This window comes from Cupressus sempervirens, chromosome 3 (genome assembly GCF_028749045.1).
Source record: "Cupressus sempervirens isolate cs-2001-9-10 chromosome 3, ASM2874904v1, whole genome shotgun sequence".
Lineage (NCBI taxonomy): Eukaryota > Viridiplantae > Streptophyta > Pinopsida > Cupressales > Cupressaceae > Cupressus > Cupressus sempervirens.
The window spans coordinates 357706061-357729506 of NC_143120.1; the positions used below are offsets into that span (position 1 = coordinate 357706061).

The following is a 23446-nucleotide window of genomic DNA, read 5'->3' on the forward strand; positions in this document are numbered from 1 at the left end:
TTTTTAAAAATTAACTCTCCCACCTCATCTACATATCTATTCCATAGTAAGGTGCACTTTTTAAAATTTTCCCACCTCTTCTACATACCCATTCCATACATAGGTGCAATTGCTGATTAATCTTAATTGACTTTGCTTATATTATTTAACATAAATTCTAAGCTTAAGGAATCCCTAATTTCCGTTTTGAATATAATTATCGATCCCTTTTTACCTCTGTCAATAACACATGAGCAACTATTTAATTTTATCGTGGTCAATGTTTTCCGTTGAAGATATTCCCAAACTACGCGGTCAGAGTTCGCAGGGAACGAAACCATATTTGGAAAATGTATCTGATTAAATAAAGAGAAAGAAAAGGTTATAAAAATCCGTACAACTCATTGCGGGGCACTGACCAGATAATCTAAAACATAATTATGTGCTCATGAGTCATGAGGTCCCCAAGAAGAAAAAAACTATACATGGAAAGGCATCTCGGGGAAGGTACGCAATGGTACATATAGTACCTGCCCGGTTGGGACCTACTGAGGACTTGCCTTGCCCCATCTGTACATGCTGTACCTGCTACCGTACTGTCTGTTGACCTTTTGCGAAATGAAGGAAAAAAAACTTAAGAACATGAAGGCTGTACTTGTAATTTGAATTTGCCTTGGATATTTTTATTCACGCTAGCTAGAAGTTTCAATCTGGATTATTAACTTGGAGGCGAAATCTGGTCATGTTTGTTGGGCTATATTTGGTTTGCGTGAATTGGTTATGTATCTAAACAAGGAATGCGAGGCGATTTTTACTGGTCGGTACAGACTGGGTAAAGGAGGAATGCGAGTAGGGTTTCTTATGAAATAGGCTCTGATGATTTGGGTTTGTGTGTTAATGAAGAGGGTGAGGTGCGTGTACGAGGATTTGGGATTTAATTGTTGAGAAGGGGTTCTTCTGCAATGAGTTGGGGTATCTAATGAGCATTCTGTTTGTCAGCTTGATGATGTATTTCTATGAAAGGTTCGAATTCCAAAGCCAATTAATTAGGCTAACATTTAATAAGTAGGGTCGGTATCTGGATCCTCATCGTCTTAAGAAAGAGGGATCGTGATCGTGGAGATCTCATGAAATTTGGGTTTTTTAGTCAAAATAGAGGTGGATAGTTCAGAGATACACAGAATCCAAGGGTATTGAAGATATCCTAAATTTATGTCTTTTAGTATTACCATATCAGATTCTGGAGATAAGGATTAGTTTACATTAGATACTTGGAATACCAGGTGTTTTGCCCGGGCCTTCAAAGCTCGTGGATTAGAGACATTCTAGTTAACAACTGTGAAGTGGCAAATTCAATTCCGAGACTTCAAATGAACTACGGCTAATGTTTTGTGTTATTGATCGTGGAGGAGATAGAAGTTAGAATCATACGGAGTCGGAGTTTCAGTTGGGAGAGACGGGGCTTTAAAACACGAGGGATTGGGAAGAATTTGTATTTGTCAGTGGGGAAGAAATATGTCCGAAACATCATGAGTTTTGGGGAAAGAATTGGGTTTGTCTCATATACTATAAGCTTATCTGCAACTTATGTAAAATCAAGTTCACAGGTCTGACATCTTTGACTTACAAAGTACTCAATTATAAATTTGGTTATTGCCACATCGCGTATGGTGGATGTGTGTAATTGAGTTGGGGTTTTAAGCCAATCATTTTCTTCTATTCTATTTTTTCTCTGATTCCTGAACGGTCTCAAATAATGCATCCTCTTTCTGCTGGTAATATTTCTTTAGAATATGCTATTGTAGTTGGCTTCCAGAGAAAATATTCAGCTTCTGATTGGGCGTCTGTACATACATAGCATCTAATTAAGTTTTGTACGAACATTTGTAAAATCAGGTTTTGCGTTCTCTTTATCAATCTCATTGCAATCCAAAAAGCTGATCTGAATCAGACTGAACTCATTATTTGTTGCATTGAGCTATAGATTAAGCACGATTATCCCCAGGGAATACAGCTATTTGATTGTATCTGTGGTGTCTCAGATCTTTGGTTCACGCATTGCTTTCGAATCAGGAAATTTTGACCCGCAGATTTGTGATTTCAATCTCTTGCAATGAAGAGAGCGGCTACCCAGTGTAGCTCAATCATGAGTATCCTGGACGATGAGATCCTTGTGAGTATCCTTGACAAACTGCAGGATTCCACAGACAGAAAGTCATGCTGCCTAGTCAGCAAACGATTTTTCTCCTTGGAAGCGAGGTCTAGGAAGGAAGTGCAGATAATGAGATCGGATTTGCTACCCAGGATTTTGCAACGTTACAGCAATATCAAGCATTTAGATCTATCCCTTTGTTCCCAGATCACAGATGAAAGTTTAGGGCGTGTGGCTCGCATCATGGGGAATCATTTACTTTCCATCAACCTCTCAAACTTGTGGACTTTCACTCACTTGGGTATAGCACAGCTGGTTGAAAGTTGTCAATCTTTGGTTGAGGTTGATTTTTCCAATTGTACTAGATTCACAGATTATGCAGCTGAAGCTATAGCACATGCTCAGAACTTGCAATCGTTGAAGCTAGTGAAATGCAAACAGATCACTGATATGGGTCTTGGATGCATAGCCGTTGGATGCAGGAAGTTGCACACTCTGAGTCTCAAGTGGTGTGTAGGGGTCACAGACCTTGGAGTTCAGCTGGTTGCTGTCAAATGCAAGGGGCTGCGTAATCTCGATATTTCTTACCTACAGGTGTGAATATGACTTGAGCCTTAATTAACCCTTATTTTCAATCCCGTCTTTGTTTCCCTGCATGTAGGGATAGGTTTTGTCTTGTAAAGGAGAAGTTAAGGTTTTCCGTTATGTTATGGTGCAATGCTCTTTTATAAAGACTTTTCTCCCCTTCCAATAACGTGTGGCTTTTGCAGACGTAACTTTTTCTTACAAGGGGAGAAAATTTTAACCACACTATTAGAAAATGTAGAAGTTTATGAATCTTGGCTAAAAATTTCCACTATGATTTCTCATATATTATTTTCATTAGGATTATTTGTGTGTTATATAATTAGAAGTTGACAAATCTTGAAGAAAACAAATCTTGTTCTCTAAACCTTGAGGTCTTGTCTTCAGTTTCAGTTTTAACAAAGTCATCTCACTAGTATTGGCCACTGACAATCAAATTTTACTGCATATGCAATTTATTTAATATGCATATATTCAGTTAAATATACATATATGCTATAAAGCCTGGTCTATTAAGTAGTGCTTTGTGCCGTCAGTGAGACATTATTTGGTGACAGTCAGCTATTGCTCAAGCCCCTCATTTTTCCCATATGCAACATGGTACACAGTGCGCACGCACAAATATGATGATACAGTTATGCACATCGAAATGACACTACGATTCTACATCTTAGACAATAATAAATTACAAAAAGCTATTTCAACCTTATTTTAACATGTTGGTATGATTTCCCTTCTTTGCTAATTTGTTAGGTTTAAGCATTGGAGTTCAAACAGTATTTAATACATGGTAAATTTAATTCTTGTATGGAATTTTTATATCAGGATGTACATGGTAATTTACTGAACAAACTGTTTTGATAACAAGTCTTGAGTCATGCTAATTGTTCTTTTAAACACGGTATGTGATAGAGATTATAAATAAATAGTAATTTAAGGAATGTAAATTCATGTGAAAGATTGTAAATAAATAGCAATTTAAGGAAAGTAAATTCATGTTGGCTGCATTTGTTTTGAATTAAGCCCAACACTTAGCACTACTGGAATGTATTGAATTTATTATACTTAAAATTGGATCACTGCGTACTGAGAAGATCTGTTTTGCTGCAGATTACCAACAAATGTCTTGAATCTCTTACATGTCTAAGTCATCTGGAGAACTTAGCATTGGTTGGATGTGTCAGTGTGGGTGATGAAGGCCTTAATTATCTCAGGAACTTATCTTTACAGGTATGGAAAATGTGTCAGCAATGATCCATATTACAAATATAATAATTAATGGAAATAGATTATGGTAAAATAAGTTCTGTTTAATTCAATTTTTGGAATTAAAAACTCGGAAAGAACTTCACGGGTTATTCTTGCTCAACAAGGTGTCAGTGCTATGTGTACATGTGAGTGCATGCATGTGGGTGTGGGTGTGTGCTGCAAGTGTGCATGTGGTGTGTGTATGTATGTATGCATATGTTTATGTGTATGTATATGGGTATGCATGTATGTACAGATGCATACACACATGCAGCCACATACACATGTATGTATATGGACATATATACTTACACACACTAACATATATATACACATACATATACTTGCATACATACACAGATACACACATACATGCATACATCACACAGACAACACAAACACACACTGCGGGCACACACATGCACACACACACGCACATGCATGCACATACACATATATACATCTACACACACACACATTCACTAGCACACAGATGAACAGACAAATATACAGACATACACAAAAACATATCCATAGGTGTTTGTGTAAAGTTTTCTGCAAATTCTTTGGTTTGAATATAGACTGGATTCTATCTTCTTTATCTCCTTATAGCTTTCTGTGAATAACTTCAGATTAGTGCCTTTAATTGGATTAGAAATGTAATTCAGAATTCTGTCTTTACTTCTGCAATTCGTATGAGGGCAGTAATGACTAAGGAGCAGACTTGTATTTGTTCTTGTGTGCTCTTAGACTTCATCCTTACCCTCTATAAGTATAGGAATCAAGGGACATGTCCTTAGAAAGGACATGTATCTTCCAAAAATCATTTGCCCAACCTCTAGAAGTCGGCGATTTTCTAAGAATAATTAAATATTAATCACAAACATAAAAAATGTTGTTAGATTAGTATTAAACCAAAATCCTAAGGATAGATGCTGATCTTGCAAAGGGAATAATGTAAAGACTTAATCCTTTACTTATTATGCTATATCAGATCTGATCGATCTGTTATCAGATCAGTATGCTTAACAAGTTACAGATTTAACAGTTTGCAACACCAAATTTTACAAAATGCTTTAATAAAGGCTATCTGCTGCTAGGATCTCGTTCACGCATCTCAATCAACCTAGCATCAATAAAGTTATGTGTGGCATCTATATTGAGCAAGGTAATGCATTATCTTCTGTTTTGCTAAGACCCCACACCTCCTGAATGAGTCCTCCCACTGTATGCTAGTGAGACCTGCCTCTTGTAGCTTTGCTTCCATTTCATTTTCAGCCCCATTTTCAGTTTTTGCAGCTTCATTTTCAAGCATTTCTGCTTTTTAATCCTCTTGGTCAGATTGCTGGTCTGTTTTTTCAGATTTGGAATCCTCATAGAATGCCCACATTATTCGATTAGCTTTGCTCTTAGGCCTTAATGAACATTCATGGTTTGCATCATAGGGGCCGTTGCAGTAGAAATGCAATCTATTCTTGTGCAAACCATTAAGTGTTTCCTAGTGTAATGGTGTCATGGATTTCTCCTTGGAATCCCCTCTAAAACCTGATTTTTCCTTTTTCTTAGAGATGACTTGTTGTCCTTGTATGTAGACAATCCCTTGGATGGGAACGAACTTGGTGGGGCTGCAAGTTCCATACTTCTAGCCTTTTTCATTGCCTCTTGTAATGTTAGCGAGTCAAAAGCTTTTATCCACCCTCTTGAAGGTTCCAATAGGCCCTAGGTGTCCTATCTTGCCTTAATTTAAGGTGCTCTCTCCTCTAAGTTGTGAACCGCACAAAATTCATGTGCTCCATAACCCATAGTATACGAACTCTCCGAGTTGCCTAGTACTCTATTGTTTTTGTTGGGCGAGTACTCACAAGTTTTAAATCTCACATTTTTATAGACAAAAAACCATGGGTAATTATGTCGATGTAGGTAAAATGTTGGTAAAAATGTGTGTTTCACGTGTTTTTTTCTATAAAACCATGCATTTCCTCTTTCAAGATGTCAATTTTTAATTTTATATATTTTATAATTGAATTTTACAACAAAAATATGTTTCTTTAAGAGATTTTTGTTTTTGGCTATTTCTAAGTTGTGGAGTTTTCTCCAAGTTGAAAATTTTGGGCTTGCTGAGTACCCTCTAAGTCTGAGTCTGCAAACTATGCCTTAACCTATGGTGTTAACAAATCCCATTCATCATGAGCTGTTACAACATTATTTGCAAATACCTCATCTCCCTCTTCTTCAACATTCCCCTCTTCTTGGTCATTACTCAAAAAGGTAGGTTGTGTAGGCCTATCAGAGGTATGAGTGAGTGCTCTTTGTGCTCTAGGGTTTCCAAACACACTCCTATTGTCCTCTTGCTCATGATTTTTTCTTCTAGGGTTATTCATCTGTTGTATAGCTGCAGCAAGCAATGGCCCTCAAAGTGTCTCTTGCTTCTCTTTCTTCATTATTGCCTTTATTCCTTGGTGGACTGCCTTTCCTTCTGTCACCCATGATGACCTGTTGTGTATCAACAATCTGATCTCTATGTTGCTCTGCCCTTTTGCGATTGTGATATTTATGAGGACCAACCTCTGGTGGTTAACATGTGAAGTTTGTAACTCTCTAGTATGGCAGAATCAAGGTTTTGATACCACTGTTATGTCCCTTGGTAAAAAAAAACCATATGTAGCAGATTTGAACTCAAGGAATATTGTCGAACATTTGTCATGAAAACTTCTGTACTTGCTGTTTCACATGTTCTTGCTTGAATTAATGCTACAAGTGATTTTTTGCTAAAATGATTACTGGAATGTCTACTTAAATAACTAGGATGCAGAAACAATCCTTTCGGGGCTTTCAAATGATGTGTGTGTTTATGTCAGTGTAACTCAGGGATTCGCACCCCCCTCCCAAATCTCAAAGTACCTATCCCTAAGACATCCCTGCAACGGGAACTGAAGTACCCAAGTACCTCCATCTCCTCCATTCCACAACCATGTCGCCATTTGAATTTTGATTTTTAAATGTTACTATTGTGTATATAATATGTTACTGTTGATGTTAGTTTTTATACCACGTAACATATTATCAATTAAATACTTGATATGGAATATCAAGTCCTCAATTCCTCTCTTGAAAAGTTATTACTCATGAAGACATGAGAATAACTCCAATGTTCCTTACACTTGTGGATACTAACTCAATATATCGATGTGATTTGTTGGTAATCACGTAGGCGGCCTTACGCTATTTATTCGAGGATGTCTTGGGTTTTTGGTGAGATGATGGAGATGGTGATTTGTTGTGAATGCTAGATGATGTTGGTGGAGGAAGTGTTGGTGATGGAGGGTGAACGATCTTATGACTTACGCCTTTCTAACTTTCCTCTTCAAAATTCTAACTCCTAAACTACTTGCTATTCTACTCCTACTCCTATGAATGGAAGACTAGCAAATGGACTGGGATCGAATCTAATGAAAGTTAACTAGTGGCTCCACCTCCATAGATGCAATGATACAAAGATAAAAATAACTAGTTTACCACACAAGGCTTCCTAACTAGCGGCTAAGATGCTAGTGGCCTAGTTGTAGATCCCTATCAAACATTCACTAACATCACCATACAATTAGCCATCTACTTCTACTCTAACAACATGAAATGAAATCCTACTTTAATTTGAGAGATGAGAAAAACCATGCAATACACCAAAATGATCTTGTGTATCCACCATGCAAGCCACAACAATGAGTAGAGAACAATTTTGTAGTATTTTGGCAACAATTCTCCAACATAACTCCCTCACAAATGAGAGCAAAATGGCATTATATCGAGGCCAAAATTACAATTGACAATAGAGATAAAGAGGCAAAACTGACGATCCAGATTGAATCCTAGAAACCCTAATTAGGGTTGCCACCCCATCGGCCAGTGAGAAGATGCCACCTCGTCAATGGACCAATGAAAAAAGTGGAAAAATAGCAACCAATGAGAAGGCACGAAAATGGTGGTCAATTAGAATTAGACACTTGTCCTACCCTAGAAGAAAGAGAAATTGCCACTTGGGCTTTTATCAAATGATCTTCTAATATAAATCTCCCTTTTTCTTTTGTTCTTTTAGTTAAGGCAATGAACCTAGCTATCCTTTCTTTGATTTCCTCCATGGGAGGGCAAGGTGTATGCTTTATCTTGAGCTCAGCGGATTTCATCATACTGCTTGCTGCCTGTAGTGTCTTCTCATGGTCCTTCTCATACTCTTTTGCAAAACTGATAAAGACATTGAGGGAGGAAAGGGTGCCCAAATGTTTCTTCTTGATAGCAACTTTTTCCTAACTCATCCAATCTTGATCCAAGCCTTGTCTCATTGATGTTCTCTTGTCCACTTGAATTAACCTCTTTGGCCTCTAGCCCCAAATATTTTCAAATCACTTCCTCCAAACTTGCTCTTCCTTGAAATTCACTGTTCCTTGAGATTCACTTTTCAATTTTCATTGCCTTGAAATCAAATAAAAGAGGTAGGACCCCATATAGAATTGCTTTTGATTTTGCACTGTCCTAAGTTGCAACTCTAAATTCTCGCTTATGATCCTAGCCCAATCAAATCTTCTTTTCCCTTTTCAATTTCATCAATAAAGAAGTACATTTAGTTTTTGAATTGCATGCCTTGAGCTAGGCCCGTGATCTGGCTAAGAAGCGGAATGAGATCTCCATACTCTGATTTGAAATCTGCCACAGTGAGCCTTGATGACCTGGTGACTCCTCTCTTGCCTTCGTGTAGCCAATCCTACCTTTGTAGATCTTTGCCATGGTGAATTGTCCTTCCTTTAGTCTGTCCTTTCTTTGTATCATATTTATTTTACCGACATTGGTATCGGTTATTTGCCTCATTTTCGAGAAGAAAATTGTTTTGGGCATCATATCCTCTTTGTCTTTCTTAGTATTTGTTCTCTTAGGGTTCTTTCTTGCACTAACATCTACCATCCTAAACACTTTATTTATGCTCTTTCATTCTAAGTGATATGGACTACCCTTATCGATCTCCAACCTTCTTTCTATCGATGGATTCTACACTTATTTCTACCTTGCCAAATGTCTTATCACTACACTTATCAATCTCCAATCTTCAACCTAGGGGTGGGACTACCACTTATTTCTGCCTCGTTGTTGCTTTAGGATGGACTACACTTATATCTCCCTCTCCGATACCTAGGGTGGTCTAGCTTATTTTTGTCTCTTCAAATGTCCTATCATGGATTCTACATTTATTAATCTCCAAATTTCAATCTATTATGGGATAATGAAGTGGTGGATGATGAATGCAAGAAAAACCAAGGCAAACAAAACTAGACGAGAACAAAAGAGAGAAATCCACTTAAGGACCCCTTTCAACTCTAAATGATTTGAAGTTACCTTCACCGATAGCCGGGGTCTTCTTTTGGAATTTAGGATCAAACTTGAGAATTTCAAATCACTTGCAAATCTTGATGCCCTAGCTGGAAAAATCATAATTTTAATCCCTTGAAACTGTCCACCATGTGAAAATTTAGTCCTCCAAGCAAGAATGTGAAGTCATGGCAAGTGAAATAAGATCTTGGAATTCTGTCCACCTTACGCAAATACTGAAAATGCTTATTAAAACTCCTTGTCTAGGGCACCAAAATGTGTGAAACTCTGCCCTTATGTTGTCCAAATCAGACATGATCAAATTCTGGAAATTGTCATTGAAATACTTGATCTAGGGCTCCAAGCAATTTCCTCAAATCTGCCTTCAATATCCTCCAAAGAACTATCCGAATTCTGTCCAAGATGCCCTAGAAGTTGCCGCCAATAAAACCCTAACATGCATATGCAAATCGCCCAAAATGAAGGTGCCCAAATATGATGGATTTTGCTGCCTTATGAATACTGGAATTGATGCCAAGTATCAGATCTGAAAATGAAACAAATACTGCCCAGAACAGTCCACAAAGGAGGTGCCAAAACCCTAGATGCTTGCCCAAAATCGCCAAAATGGAGTGCTGAAGTAGTGCTAATACTATCCTCCTTAATCGCCAAAAGTGGATGCTAAAACATGCCTCAAAGCCCTTGTTCACTGCCCATGAACAGATCTGATATGAAATCACAGCCCCTTTGCAAGAAGAAAAAAAAACAATCCTCCACTAAATTCTCCCAAAAATCAAGCCTCCACAATATTTGCCCAAGCAAGAAAAATCTGAATTCGCCTCCAAAAATTGCCTAGCAAGAGAAGGCTTGTTATGGAATGAGAAAATGGGAGAGGAGCCCTCTTATACCACTTTCCCTCCTTGAATAGGGCCTACCTGCATTGGAGGGAAATAAAAATTAAATAAAGGGGATTAAATTGCCAAATTCGAAATCGCCATAAGCCCTAAAATTGAAAATTAAAAAAAAAGTCATGTAGGCCTCTAATATAGCTTTAAATTTTCCCCATTGTGGACTCAATAATTTATCTTGAATTTTACACCTCTCAGGCCTTAAAATACATTGAATTTAACACACAAAGGGGGCCAAATTAAATTTCCAAATTACAAACACTTAGCCCAAAAATATGATTTTAATTTCAATTTCACTTTCTTTTAAAATTTTGAAATCCCCCCAATTGACGGCCCCAACTTAAATGCCAAGCCAAAATTAATTAGCCTATAGTGAAATTGGCACATTTAATTGTCAGTTAGGATCCAAAACTTATAAAATAAAATTAGGAAAGCCTAGGAGATTCCAACATTATCATTTAAAAGCGTTTTAGCAATTAAAATATCATTAAAATCAACTCTAGCAAGCCAAAATCAATTTTTAATTTTTAATTTATCAATTTCTTTCAACATTTAAAAATCTTCTAGGCAAATATTTCAACCAATTTAATGCAAATTTTGCAATTAAGTTCACTTCCAATTTTGCAATGCAATTTTAATTTTTAACCCGAAATAAATCATTTTTCTAGCATTCAAAATTGATTTTCCAATTTAATTTCACTATCACGAAATTTCTCTCTTCACCAAAAAATTTAAGATTTTCCAAAATAATTAAATCTAAAATTTGTTTTTTTTGAAAATGCTCAAGTTTATACAATTATTTCAAATTTTCAAAAAAATCCATCTAAGTCCAAAATTTGCAATTTTATCTTGCCAGTTGTTATTTTAACCATCGAAAAATGTTGTTTATGAAATTTGTTTGGCCTAGGGATAAAATTACATGCTTCGGAAAATCAAGTTAACACCGGATGAAAAAGGAAATCACAGTAAATCAAATCCCTCCTGGCCTGAAGGCGTCCACGGTGTGAAATGTTCAAATTCGAAACCTTTGGACTGAAAAATTGCTAAGGCAACCAAAAAAAAGGGGGTCCCCAAAATTTTGGGGCGATGGTGTGAAAACCTCACAATAGTTACTATGGTGAATGTTTAATGGTTCTAGTTCATACTGCAATTTGCTATGTTCAAGTATTTTAATTTGGTATGTTCATTAGAAACATCATTTCATAACTACAATTTTAAGTTCTCTATGTATACTATACAACACCCCTCCCTGCCCCAACCTCACCTTGCCACCGTCCCCCTGCCGTCATGAAAACCATTCTCATTTTCCCCCCTGTCTTGGCGTCCGACGTATGCGTGCGTGTGCGTGTGCGTATGTGTGCGTGCGTGTGTGACCTACACTTTAAAATGAATACCTACAGCTACTAGACATGAATGTAAACATTTGGCATGCAACATAAATATGAGCAATTCATCATATAGTTGCTATGTGATTTATCACTTCTTTATTGATAGACTTGCATAATCAAGACATATATGCAACTAATTTCTAACGTGTGACAGGGCTACTATGGACTGAAATAACAACACATTGCTCAGAACGTAACACTACAGTGAGTATGAAAGATCCTGATTATGGAGCCCTCTTAATCGATGAAGGGAAGACAGTTGTTTGGGAATGTAATGTCAATTTCCTGATGCCAAACCAATCCTTTATGTGAACCGTCTCAGATTTAGACCTGTCTCCTGATATAAAATAATGTGCAGCCTTAAAGACTTTTCTCCATCATTAAGAACTATTGTTATAGCCTCATTTATGGAATGCCCCAGTCAAATGAAGAATCGATGCAAGGCTTGGCCAATATGCACAAAATCATGGTCTCCCTAGCTGGCCACCTCCATGTGGAAAATACAATCAGAATTTATGCTATGCAAAATCTTCTCTTTAGGATCAATGGTGGCCATCAAATATACTTTCCACTCATCACCAAGTCGATTATCCACAAACTCAGCCCTGGGCCACTGAATTTGGAACAATGAGAAGGCTGGAATATCTCTTTCAATAGCTGCAACCCTAGAAGGTCTTTCACTTCCACAGTTATGCCAATCCCTGGGAGTTACCATTTCCAAAGACCTCCAATGTAGACTGGAGGAAACCCTGAGTCCTCTGCCTTTGACTGCAAATATCCAATCTCCCTTGATTCTTCTGTTGACTGCTTATATATTTCCCTAACAAAGGTCAATCCCAAAAAACCATTTGAGATGCATTTTAAAATGTAATAAGCTTGCACTTTAATGTGTGTTAGTTATTTCCTTGGTATGGGAGTTCAGACACTTAAAGACGATGGTCCCCTTCTCATGCTTGATCCTTGAGTTATAAAACGCAAATATAACTTTAACAACACTAATTATTATTAATGTTGCCTTTAATAATAGTTAAACATTTTAACTGATGCAATACTCCATATCTCACCAAGTCATCTGATTACTGGAATTAACACTGCCAAAAAGGACCCTCTGTCCACTCTCATTAACCTATGATGGTAAGTAGGAGGGGAAATAACACAATCAAAATCCACATTCGAAATGAGGAAGAAAACATATATGATAATATCAAAATTGCGCAGCAGAAGGTGGATTATGGATGGGACTCCATTATCATTCAATCATTGCTTGATGATAAGCAATCTTAGGCTGGGTGGACTTTAATATCAACTTTCTGAAATGGGATTTAACAACAAATAACAATTAAGAACAATAAAACATAAATAAATAAATAATAATAAAATATAATTACAAGTTAGTTAAGTTTTATGAAAAGTCAAGGGACATATAGCGAAGAGTTGTGACTCTCTCAACATAAGATATAAAATGGAAAAGATTTCATTTGAAAAAGGGACATGGATGCAGCAAGGAAAATTGGGAAACAAAATATGAAATAATCAGATTTGAATTGGGGAAGAGTTCAGAAGTACACCTGAATTAGAAGTAAAGATTAGGAATTAAGATAGTTATGGAGCAACTGAAAAGTGGAAAAGGCACCACTCGTGGGAAGATATTTTAAGAATTTGTAGATTGCATTTGAGTGGAGCAAGATTTTATATCATACTTACATTTGTAATCCACAAATGAGAAGAAAAAAGGGAAGATCATCAAAGAAAGGTTGAAGGCATAATTGCAAGAGGGGTTATAACAGAATTGTATGTAGAGTATATGCAGATATACAGGAGGAATATTTGCAGATATAAGGAAATATGTTGATACAAATTTAGAGAGAATGTCTAAGAAGACTTGTAATAGAAGTATAAATAGACGACATAGTTTGAAGGTGAATCAAGAGAGATAATAAATGGAGAAAAAGGAATAAGGAAGCAACTTCTTCAAAAGGCAAAGGTTGGGAAGGATTGCGACTCTCCAAAAAGGTGGTAATTAAGAAAGGTTGTGACTTTTGAAGGACATTAATGATGAAGGGTTGTGACTCTTTAAAAGTCTGGTAGTTATGAAAGGTTGTGATACTTTCAGAAGGCATAAAGGATGAATGGTTGTGACTCCCATAATGAAGATATAAATAGGAGGCAAAGTCACTTTTTGAAGGCATGGAAGAAAGTGTCATCATAAAGAGGGTGACCATAGCAAGTATGTCCATAGAAATAAGATAGTTCTGATCTGCATAAAAGAAGAATAGGAATTAAGGAAGGATTAGTGGAAGAACAAGAAAGGAAGGGGAAGAGAATAAAGAAGTACCTTCCAAAGGGGCAGCAATGATGAAGGGTTGTGACCCTTTTGAAGGGCGGTAATTGTGAAAGGGTGTGACCATGCAAGGGGCAGATATGACTTTTCCTCACTTTGAAAGATGTAAAGATGAGAAGGTTTCATACGAGGAGGGCATGTGAGGGAGATAAAGTTGGGGAATAATATGTTTTTCGCAAAGACCATAATGGAAAGTGGTGACTCAATTTTTATGAAAGGTGTTGACCCTTTCACCAATAATATATAAAAGAGAAATCATTCCAAGCATTCAAGGAACATTCAATACATCAAATCATCACTCACTCGATCATCACTCCTCAATTTATGAACTCCACATTCATTCAATCATTTACTAGCATATAAAATCATCAAATCAAAGGAAATCATTCTATCATTCATCAAACATCAATTGGGAATCAAACACCCAGACCTGCCATCAATTCTTCAATCATTCTGTATTTATCATTCAATCATCAGCACAGAAGAAAGGAAATCAAATCATTAAAAAACTAGATATACTTGCAATCACAGATCAGATATTGTGGTATGATTTTGCATGTGTAATAAAATAACTCTGTAAATCTGCTTTCTGCCTGGTTAGTTGACAATATATTTGTATCAAGATAATATCTTTTCCGCATACATCTGCTTATCTTTTGAATTACTGACTGTTTATATCAAGAGTAATTTGATCTGCATACCTTCAGAATTGCTGTCTATAGTCATCTGACCCTCTACTATTTTATGACATATGACCCTTTACTGTTTGACTGTTGTTCGACCATGGTAAAGCGATGAATGGGATTGCAAGTAGGGGAATAGTGTTGGGGTCACATTCTAAGCACACCACCTCATGTGATATGACTGAGGAGTGCCATGAGGCCAAAGAGGGACAAAGGGAACTGCATTTGGGCTTAGGAAGGATGGACTTTCTAGGCACCCTATTGTGAATGGTCCCGATGCTTTCTATCATGGCTAGCAAAATGAATTGAGAATGTTCAATCACGGGGAGTAGGATAGAAGTGGCAAGATTGAGGAAAATGATGAGAGGACACCATACTAGGTATGCGACCTCCACATGTGGCTAGGAGGGATGTTATATCTGCTCTTGGGCTTAGGGTAGAGGGCCTCTCTAGCACCTTGTCAAATCACCCTATCTATTACTTTATGGTTGAGATACCCTAAATCTGATTCAAGCAATCTATGAATTTGATATATGTATATTTCTAACTCAAGAATGTCCAAGTATAAACTATGATTATAATGTTTTCTAACCTGTTTGTAGGATCTTAATTAAAACAAAAAGGCACCCCTAAAACCCTACTTTTTTTTATAGAAATTATAATCTGGGGAAAAATATTGCATTCTCCTAATTTGGGGAGATTATAATATGAGAATTAAATATATGAGGATTAAAACAACTATTCTAATTTCAAATGTATGGTAATCAAATGTATTCAATAAAGACCCATTAAAAGTTGCAGTTTAATTTTGTAAGTCATGCCAAGTCCGAGTCTCAATAATATGCTTTAATAGTTTCATTCTTGAGTTTTGAAATTAAAAATCTGCAATATTTATCTTTTTGTATGATTGTATATCATTTTCTTTGAAAATATTTACTATTTGGCACTAACCATACTGGCTACCACGGGAATGGTCCACTTCTGCCAGAGGATAGTGACTTAGATTGTTATGGATCTTTGGATATTGATAGCCCGAATAAGCCTAACTTTCATAGACTCTTGTATTTTGATGTTTGAGACTTCTGGATATTGACGCACATGTAAAAGACAAATCCTCATGGGAGAAACCATGTATTCACTGTTCATTAATAACATGTTCACCCATGGATGAATTTGTCAGTGGAAGACTTAGTCCTAGCTGAATTTGTAGGTGACAAATTCAGGCCGAGCTGAAGCCTGAAGGTGTAATTTATCATCAACATCCCTCACAGATCCACCAAATTATACAATGGGGTTAAGTTATGCTTTTTCTGATCATGCATTGATTTATGTCAACAATTTGTGACACTTGCCTCTCTCTTCATCAAGGTCTTGTTTTGTTGTCACTGTAGATTCTTTGTATAAAAGGAATCAATTGACTGTATTACAAAATTATGCGAATTGCTCTACATATCACAATTGATCTATGCCAGAACAGTTGAATCCCCATTTTATCCCAGCTGGCCTCTTCTCTCTTCTCAAGTCTGCATGCTTCATGTTTTTGAAAAGATAACATTTTTGAGAATTGAAGGAGTTGGTCTTGGTTGGTTAGTCATCACTTCCTAACTTGTCCACTCTTGATTTGGCTTTTCTTAAACCTCCAGACCCTTGAGGAGTGTCCGATTCTAGCTTTGGTTGAACTGCATGACCTTCTCATGGAACATGTTTCAGACTTTGATCTTCAACAAGAGAAATAGGACTTCCTTTTTGGCACAGGTCCATTTTTACTTTGTGAATTTATTCACACAAACCACTTGGCTATTGAGTAACTACTAATTTGTCAAAGTGTTGAAACTTGGCAAAATCTGCCAAAATGTGATCTGAACATCGTGATTGTTGTTCTCTTATTTAGCAGTAGACAAGTGCAGCCTCAACCTGACTGGGCAGCTTTGGATAATCCTCATCCTAATAGATAACCCACTGCTTTATATGGAGGTACCTCAGTGGCTTTGGAGATGGTGTGCTTCTGGATCTTAGCTCCTTCTTGTTAGTGCCAGTTTTGACTTTTTATTGTCTTATTTTTGTTGGTTGTTTCATTGCTTGGGTGTTTCCTCCTCTTGAGGTCTGCTGTCATGGCCTTCACTCTGTATCAGCTCTTGTTTGTGCTCAAGCTCTCTCACATGATCATTTAGCTGTGGGCTGCGTGCTATTATTCAAAGGGATTGAGGATCTTTTTCCCATGGCCTTGCTTTGTTCATTGTGTTCTCCATATGACTTTCTACTTTGTGGTGGAGATTTAAAGATGACTAAAACCTGAGGAGGCTGCCCATTTTTATTTTTATATCCCCAGGTTTGACCGAATTACAATGCTCTGAAACAAACTGAGCTTTATCAATCTGTTTGGATCCTTGAAGATTGCAGGTTGTCCCCTTCAACTGTTGTCGGATCAGATCAGGCTTCCATGGCCAGTGCTAGGACTTGAAAAACATTAAAACTCATGCTATCTTTGTGGTTTTCTTTTTGCTTCATTTGCATGTCCTCTGTTTGAAAGTTTTATTTTCTATCTAGATTCTGACCTAGGCTAGCATGGTGTCTAGATTCTGACCTAGGCTAGCATGGTGTCTTACCCTTCTCTGTCATAAAGAAAGTGAATTCTAACCAGCAAAGAGTTGATTGTAACAAATTACAGTTACAATTGATCATTGGTTGTTACTACTCGGAACCAGTTCCAACTGTTGGCATAATTGATGCAGATTGTGTTGAGAAGTGTTGTGGTACAAATTTTCTAACAAGGAGATCAGTTATTATGTTTTCATTGATGTCAACTCAGTGTTATGTTGGAAGACAGTGTACCGGGTGAGCTGCTAAGTGCAGAAGTAGTTGAATCCAGTTATGCAATAGGATTTGGAGTTGAATTGAAGTGTAGGACTCTAAGGGGAGACTTAGAGATGTCTTGAGGTGCTGTATGTTGGATCACATAGGCTTGCAACATGTCTGGAAAGAGTTATGATTGGTTGAAGATTGACAAAGCAACCAGGAGAACAGTCAGTGATAGACGATGAATAATTTGATTGGTTCATCAAATCTGTGTGGATTCAGGTGTTGTGGCTTAATCTGCATTATCTAGACTAAGGTATGAGATTGTTGTTGCGACCACGTGATGATTGGTGTACCAAAAGACAGTATCAAAGGATTGAAGATCGTTCTGTGAAAATTTCACAGAGTATTTAGAATAGTTGATGTTATATCCTAGACCAGTGATGTTTTGGTTGGTTCTAGTGAATTGTTCTGTGATCTAGGTATTGTGGTGATATGGCAGATTGATGTGTAATGGTGAGATGGCCTTGCATCAATTGAGATTGTTGAATTTCTCAAAGTTATGGAAGCGTGTTGGAAAAATTTTGATTGTTGTTAATCAAATTGATGTGCGATTGCATTTAAGAGTCTACATGGATTGGAAAATGATTGATTAGGGTTTGGTAATACGTTTTGGTGGATCGGGATGGAATGGGAAGTGAAATTTAAATGTAATACATTTTCTTCAAGGTGGTGGCTGCCCTAGCCAGTGAAGAATGTATTTATGTTCAGTTTGATGAATTGTACAAGTTTATTGTGAATGCCACTGTGATGTCCCCATCTTTTTAGCAACTAAGTGGAGTTCTTAGCCTTCATGTTCTCCAAAGGCTAAGTGGAGAAATAGGGGGAAATTGATTAAATTAATTTCTTATAAAGTCATTAAATTAAAAGGTGACTTTATATTTAATTAATTATTGTATTTACAAGGGAGAAGCTTCTAGAGAGTGCATTAATTATTGGAAAGGGGAAAGCCTCTAGTAATTTAATTTTTTAGAAGCACAATTAATTATTGTATTGCAAGGGAGGAGTTTCTAGAGAGTGCATTAATTATTGGAAGGGGAAGCTTCTAGTAAATGCAATTAATTAATATTTTATTTCCTTCTAGAAGGGTGAAGGAAAAGTATAAATAGAGGTGGGAGCTTCATTGTTTAGCATTGGATGATGGTGAATTGCATTTGATAGGATCTTGGATATACAGTTCTGTTCTTGGCATTAGAGGATGTCCATCCTCTCTTGTGACATTCTAGAGGTCATTCCCTTGGGGTTTGGCCTTTGGGATGCATTGCTATCAACTCATTAACAGGCAGCTTGGACGCATTTCCAACTATAGGCAAATTGGGTGTAATTAGTGAGTTGAATAGTTTGTTATGTATTTGATAATGCTGGAGTAATTAGTGAGTTGCTATGTATTTAATTTTATTAGTTTGAGAACTAATATTATTTCAGCAGTAGTTCAATTTTCAGTTTGCATGAAATTTTTTTGTTTATGTTATGTGGTTTAAATCTATGCAAAGACATTACAATCTCTTTCAGCAATTGGTTTAGTTCTTGGGCATTTCTAGGGTGCCCATTACAGCTAGGTGTGATCTAGAAGAAGTGTAAGCATAGTCTGCAAAAGAATTAGAGGTTGTGCTTTATTGGATATGTAAAAGCATTTCTCAAATCTTTTTTTTTTGTTGAATCCTAACAGGTTCTCCAAGAAAGTCCCTTAGCTGGGTCACTCCTAAGAGGATGAGTAGGATCCTAGCAAGTTTGAAGGCGAAATCCCTTATTCGGGTCGCTCTTAAATTAGAGTGCTAAATCCCTTAACAAGTTACCCCTAATAGGGTAAAGCTCCCAAGAGGGCTACAAGTAAATCCCTTAACTGGGTGACTTCTAAAAGGGCTAGGCCTTATAATCGGGCGTACTTCAGAAGAGTGCAACTGCAACCACCACCCCCCCCCGCCACCGCAGTAATCATGGACCTTACAGTGACATCTTAGTTTTTATCTAGTGCATTGTCAGGACAGCAATTTCTGAAGCATCAAGTATTGCCTAGGCCCTAAGTTGTGGATGCATGATTTTTTTAATTCTTTTTTTGATTTTTGATGCATTTGGATGCGTCTATATTTATATACAAAAGTAAATAAATTCTTCTATAAAACTAGTTCCCACCATGCAGTAAATAAACAAAACAATAAGAGCATTAAAAACTAAAGTCTGTCTGTCAACTGACACTGCCAAACAACACATCCATATCCAGTGCCAATAAATTCAAAACATAATCACAAACAATTGTATCAAAAGACCAAAAATAAAGGGGAGTTTCTTCGTCCAAATGGTAAACAGACTGGGCGAAAGGAACAGAGGGGACTAGCAAATGAATCATACACAAATCATGATGCCAAAATACTAATAAACTCAACACTAGACAGTTCAACCAGGATTCAAAACCCTTCATAACAAACAAAATGCAATGCATCGATAGAGAGGAAATTGATTAAACAAAAGAGTGATTATATAAGAGATAATGCCCAATTCAATTGCAGCCCATTTAGACGACACAGAAAGCATGCCAAGATAGAACATAGAGTAACCACGCAAAGGAAAATAGCACAAGACAATAGCCAAGATCATGCATAAATAAATAGAACCAAACCATGTTCATCCCAGCCCAAACAACAGTTGCTAAAGAGGTAATTTTCTGTATAAATCAACAAGAAAGGAAGAGTTAATAATGATGCCAAGGGATACATCAGATATACAGAGATCTAGGACCTTCCGGTCGGTGCTTCCTGAGCGCCTCCACAGGGCAGCCGTGGAGCACTGCACATCAGAACACATCAGCACCAGCATCCAAGCATTGACAGAGAATCGGTACCTTAGCCTAGGCCCGATCGTGAGCAAACATATTGCACAGGTTATAAAGAAAATATAAAATTTTGGCTTGCAAGTTCTTTATATCTTAAGAAAGTTTGCAATGCTGTTCTCCTGTGTTTGCCCTTTTTTGGTATTTCTTCTACTAATTGTCTTTTGATGCGAATTTGCCCCAGATTTTGGAAGAGAATCTACTTATTCTATAGGTGATATAGCAATACATTTTCTTGCTTGTAAAAGTTTGAAGTAATTGCACATTTTAAGGAATCTTATTAGATTTACATATGTGTTTGGTAAGGAATTGCTCTTCTTCGTTACTGAATGAAATGTCTGTTTGCCTGTTATGATACTTTACTTGTTCACTGTCATAGGGACTGGATGTTTCGAAGTGTCACAATATCAGCTCTACTGGAATAGCCAATTTCGCAAGTGTTTCTCCAGAGTTGCACCATCTTACTCTTGCATATTGTATTCCAGTAAGTTTTAATCAAAGCTTTGGTAAAGGCTAATTTTCTTGATTGGAAGAGTATTTAAGAACTAATATTTAATTCATATTGTAGCTATTGTTTTATACATTAATAATATATTACTTTGTGTAATGTAGATAACAAGTGATCTTGCAAACTCCCAAACTTTTGAGAGACTTCAAATACTCAAATTTGATGGTTGTAAAATTTCTAGCACTGCACTGGAGTCTTTTGGTAGGAGCTGCAAATGTTTGAGGGAATTGAGCTTAAGCAAGTGTACTGGAGTCACAGACAAAGAATTGAAAAGATTTTTGGCATATTGTAGCGAGCTGAACAAGTTAGATCTTACATGCTGCCATGATCTAACTGATATTGCTTTATCAGCTGTTGTGAGATCATGTGGACATCTTTCATCTCTTAAAATCGAATCTTGTCACTTGGTTACAGAAAAGAGTTTGACAATGCTAGGAGAGGGGTGTCCTTTTCTGCTAGAACTTGACCTTACTGACTGCAGCGTGAACAATACAGGTTCCATACTTAGATAATTAGTTTTGAGAAGGAAGAGAGTTATGAAAGGGATGATTTTTTAAGTTATGGGTTTAGCCCAAAAATATGTTTCAACATCTTTTACATCTCTTGTATTTACAAAATCCTTCCATGCAGGATTGGAATCTCTTGCTAGGTGTTCTGGATTAATCACTTTGAAGCTAGGATTCTGTCCAAACATATCTGATGAGGGGATCATCCATATAGGCAAACATTGCTCAAATCTCCAAGAACTTGATCTGTACAGGTACTTTCTTGAATTCTGAATGCCTGTAGATCATTGCATAATATTCTTAGGAAAAAGGAATAGTTGAGAATGCTTTTTGAAAGTTGCTACTCCCAATTTGAGATGTTTTTTGCTTACTAATTGAGATGACACGTATATCCAGATCCACAGGTGTTGGTGATGCTGGAATTGCTGTAATTTCTAATGGTTGCCCAAGATTAAAGAGCATAAACCTTTCCTACTGCACAAATGTTAGTGACAATGCTCTTAAGTCTATATCGCAACTGCATAGACTTCAAAACCTTGAAATCCGAGGTTGCTCTGGTATTTCATCTGCTGGTCTTTCAGCAATTTCTTTAGGATGCAAATGTATTGCTGAATTAGATGTCAAAAAGTGCTACAATGTCAATGATGCTGGAATATTGTCCATAGCTAATTCATGCCAGAATTTACGGCAGGTAATTATATCATGTGATGTACCTTTCTGATTTATGTTGCCCTGCATATTTTACTAGAACCTGTGGTTTTCTGTAGATGAATTTTTCATATTGTGATTTTTTTATTCATATTCCCCTGCATATGTCACATTGGGATTGGTGGTATTTCCACAGACAAATCTTTCATATTGTGCAACATTTGGAATCATGTTCCCAATCAAATCTTAAATTGGAATTTGTGACATTTCTGCAGATAAATCTTTCATATTGTCCAGTCTCAGACATTGGATTATCAGCATTGGCAAGCCTTCCTTGCTTACAGAACATGAAGTTGGTTCATTTGAGGAATGTAACTGTTAATGGATTTATTTCTACTCTGTTGGCTTGCAAGAGTTTGAAGAAATTAAAGCTTCTTGAATTCTTGAAGTTTAAATTACCACGTCCTCTAATTAAGCACTTAGAAGCGCATGATTGCACTATTCGCTGGATGGATAAACCTGTTATGGTGTAACATTCTCATGTTACAAGATTTCCAATGATCCAACATTTTCAACAAACATATTATAGAGTCCTTTTTAGCGGTGCCATTCTTGACCCAAGAAAATTTGTGCATGTGAATGTTCCTGATATTCAGGAATTTTGTGGCATTTGATAATTACACAAAATTATAGATTCAGTGCAACTTCTGCATGAATCATGTCAGTTGCCAAGGATTGCTGCAGGTTAGGTTTTCTCTTCTCTGTTTTCTCCATTGGTGATAAACGAAAATCATGTTTGATTTCTGGAGACTGTTTCTTGTGTGTCATGGTCTGGTGAAATAAGTGTATCTATGTAATTTGTTTTTTGTGAGCCTTTTTGGAACACCATTGCTGTAGCAGTCTGGTCATTCATACAATTACAAAAAATAGAAGTTGGAAATGGATAATTCCATGAATTGAAGATATTGAATAGTTCTAGATTTTTCCTCAATTGAATGGCAATTTAATTTTTATTTTATAAATTCCATCAGTCCAGAGGCTTGTAGAGGGCACATGATTATTTTCTTATGAAAAAACACAATTAAGTGCTGTCTGCCTGTTCCCTACTCAATGCCTTATACTTTATTCCTCTTTTCCTTCAACACATGCTCTGTGTCTCCTTTATTTCTTTATTTAGCGTTTCATTCAGAAGCCTTCTTTTTATGCATTTTTTGTCTGAAGGCTCGAAATTTGATTATGGAGTTGCCCACATTGAGAGAAGATTAGACTTTGAAAGAGTGGAAGAACACAGTCTTCTTCTGCACTCTGCAGATTAGATCCTGCCTTCCAGAAATGCTGTGCCATGGACTTTGATTTACTTCTGACGAAGCAATTTTCAGAGCTCAAGTCTTTCATTCAAAGTTTAAACATATTTTCATTGCATGACGATCTGTAGAACCATGTTTTCTTTTTAATTTTGTTG

At 36.8% G+C, this 23446-nt stretch overlaps 1 protein-coding gene across 1 annotated transcript; it reads left to right on the top strand.

Moving 5' to 3' along the window:
- Positions 1–392: 392 nt before the first annotated feature.
- LOC149566476 (F-box/LRR-repeat protein 3-like) lies at positions 393–22949 on the top strand. Its single transcript, XM_089819802.1, has 7 exons — positions 393–2725; positions 3827–3946; positions 20702–20806; positions 20935–21325; positions 21461–21590; positions 21733–22027; positions 22260–22949. The coding sequence occupies exons 1-7, from the start codon at positions 2093–2095 to the stop codon at positions 22515–22517; spliced, it is 1932 nt and encodes a 643-aa protein (XP_089675928.1). The 5' UTR covers positions 393–2092; the 3' UTR covers positions 22518–22949.
- Positions 22950–23446: the final 497 nt, after the last annotated feature.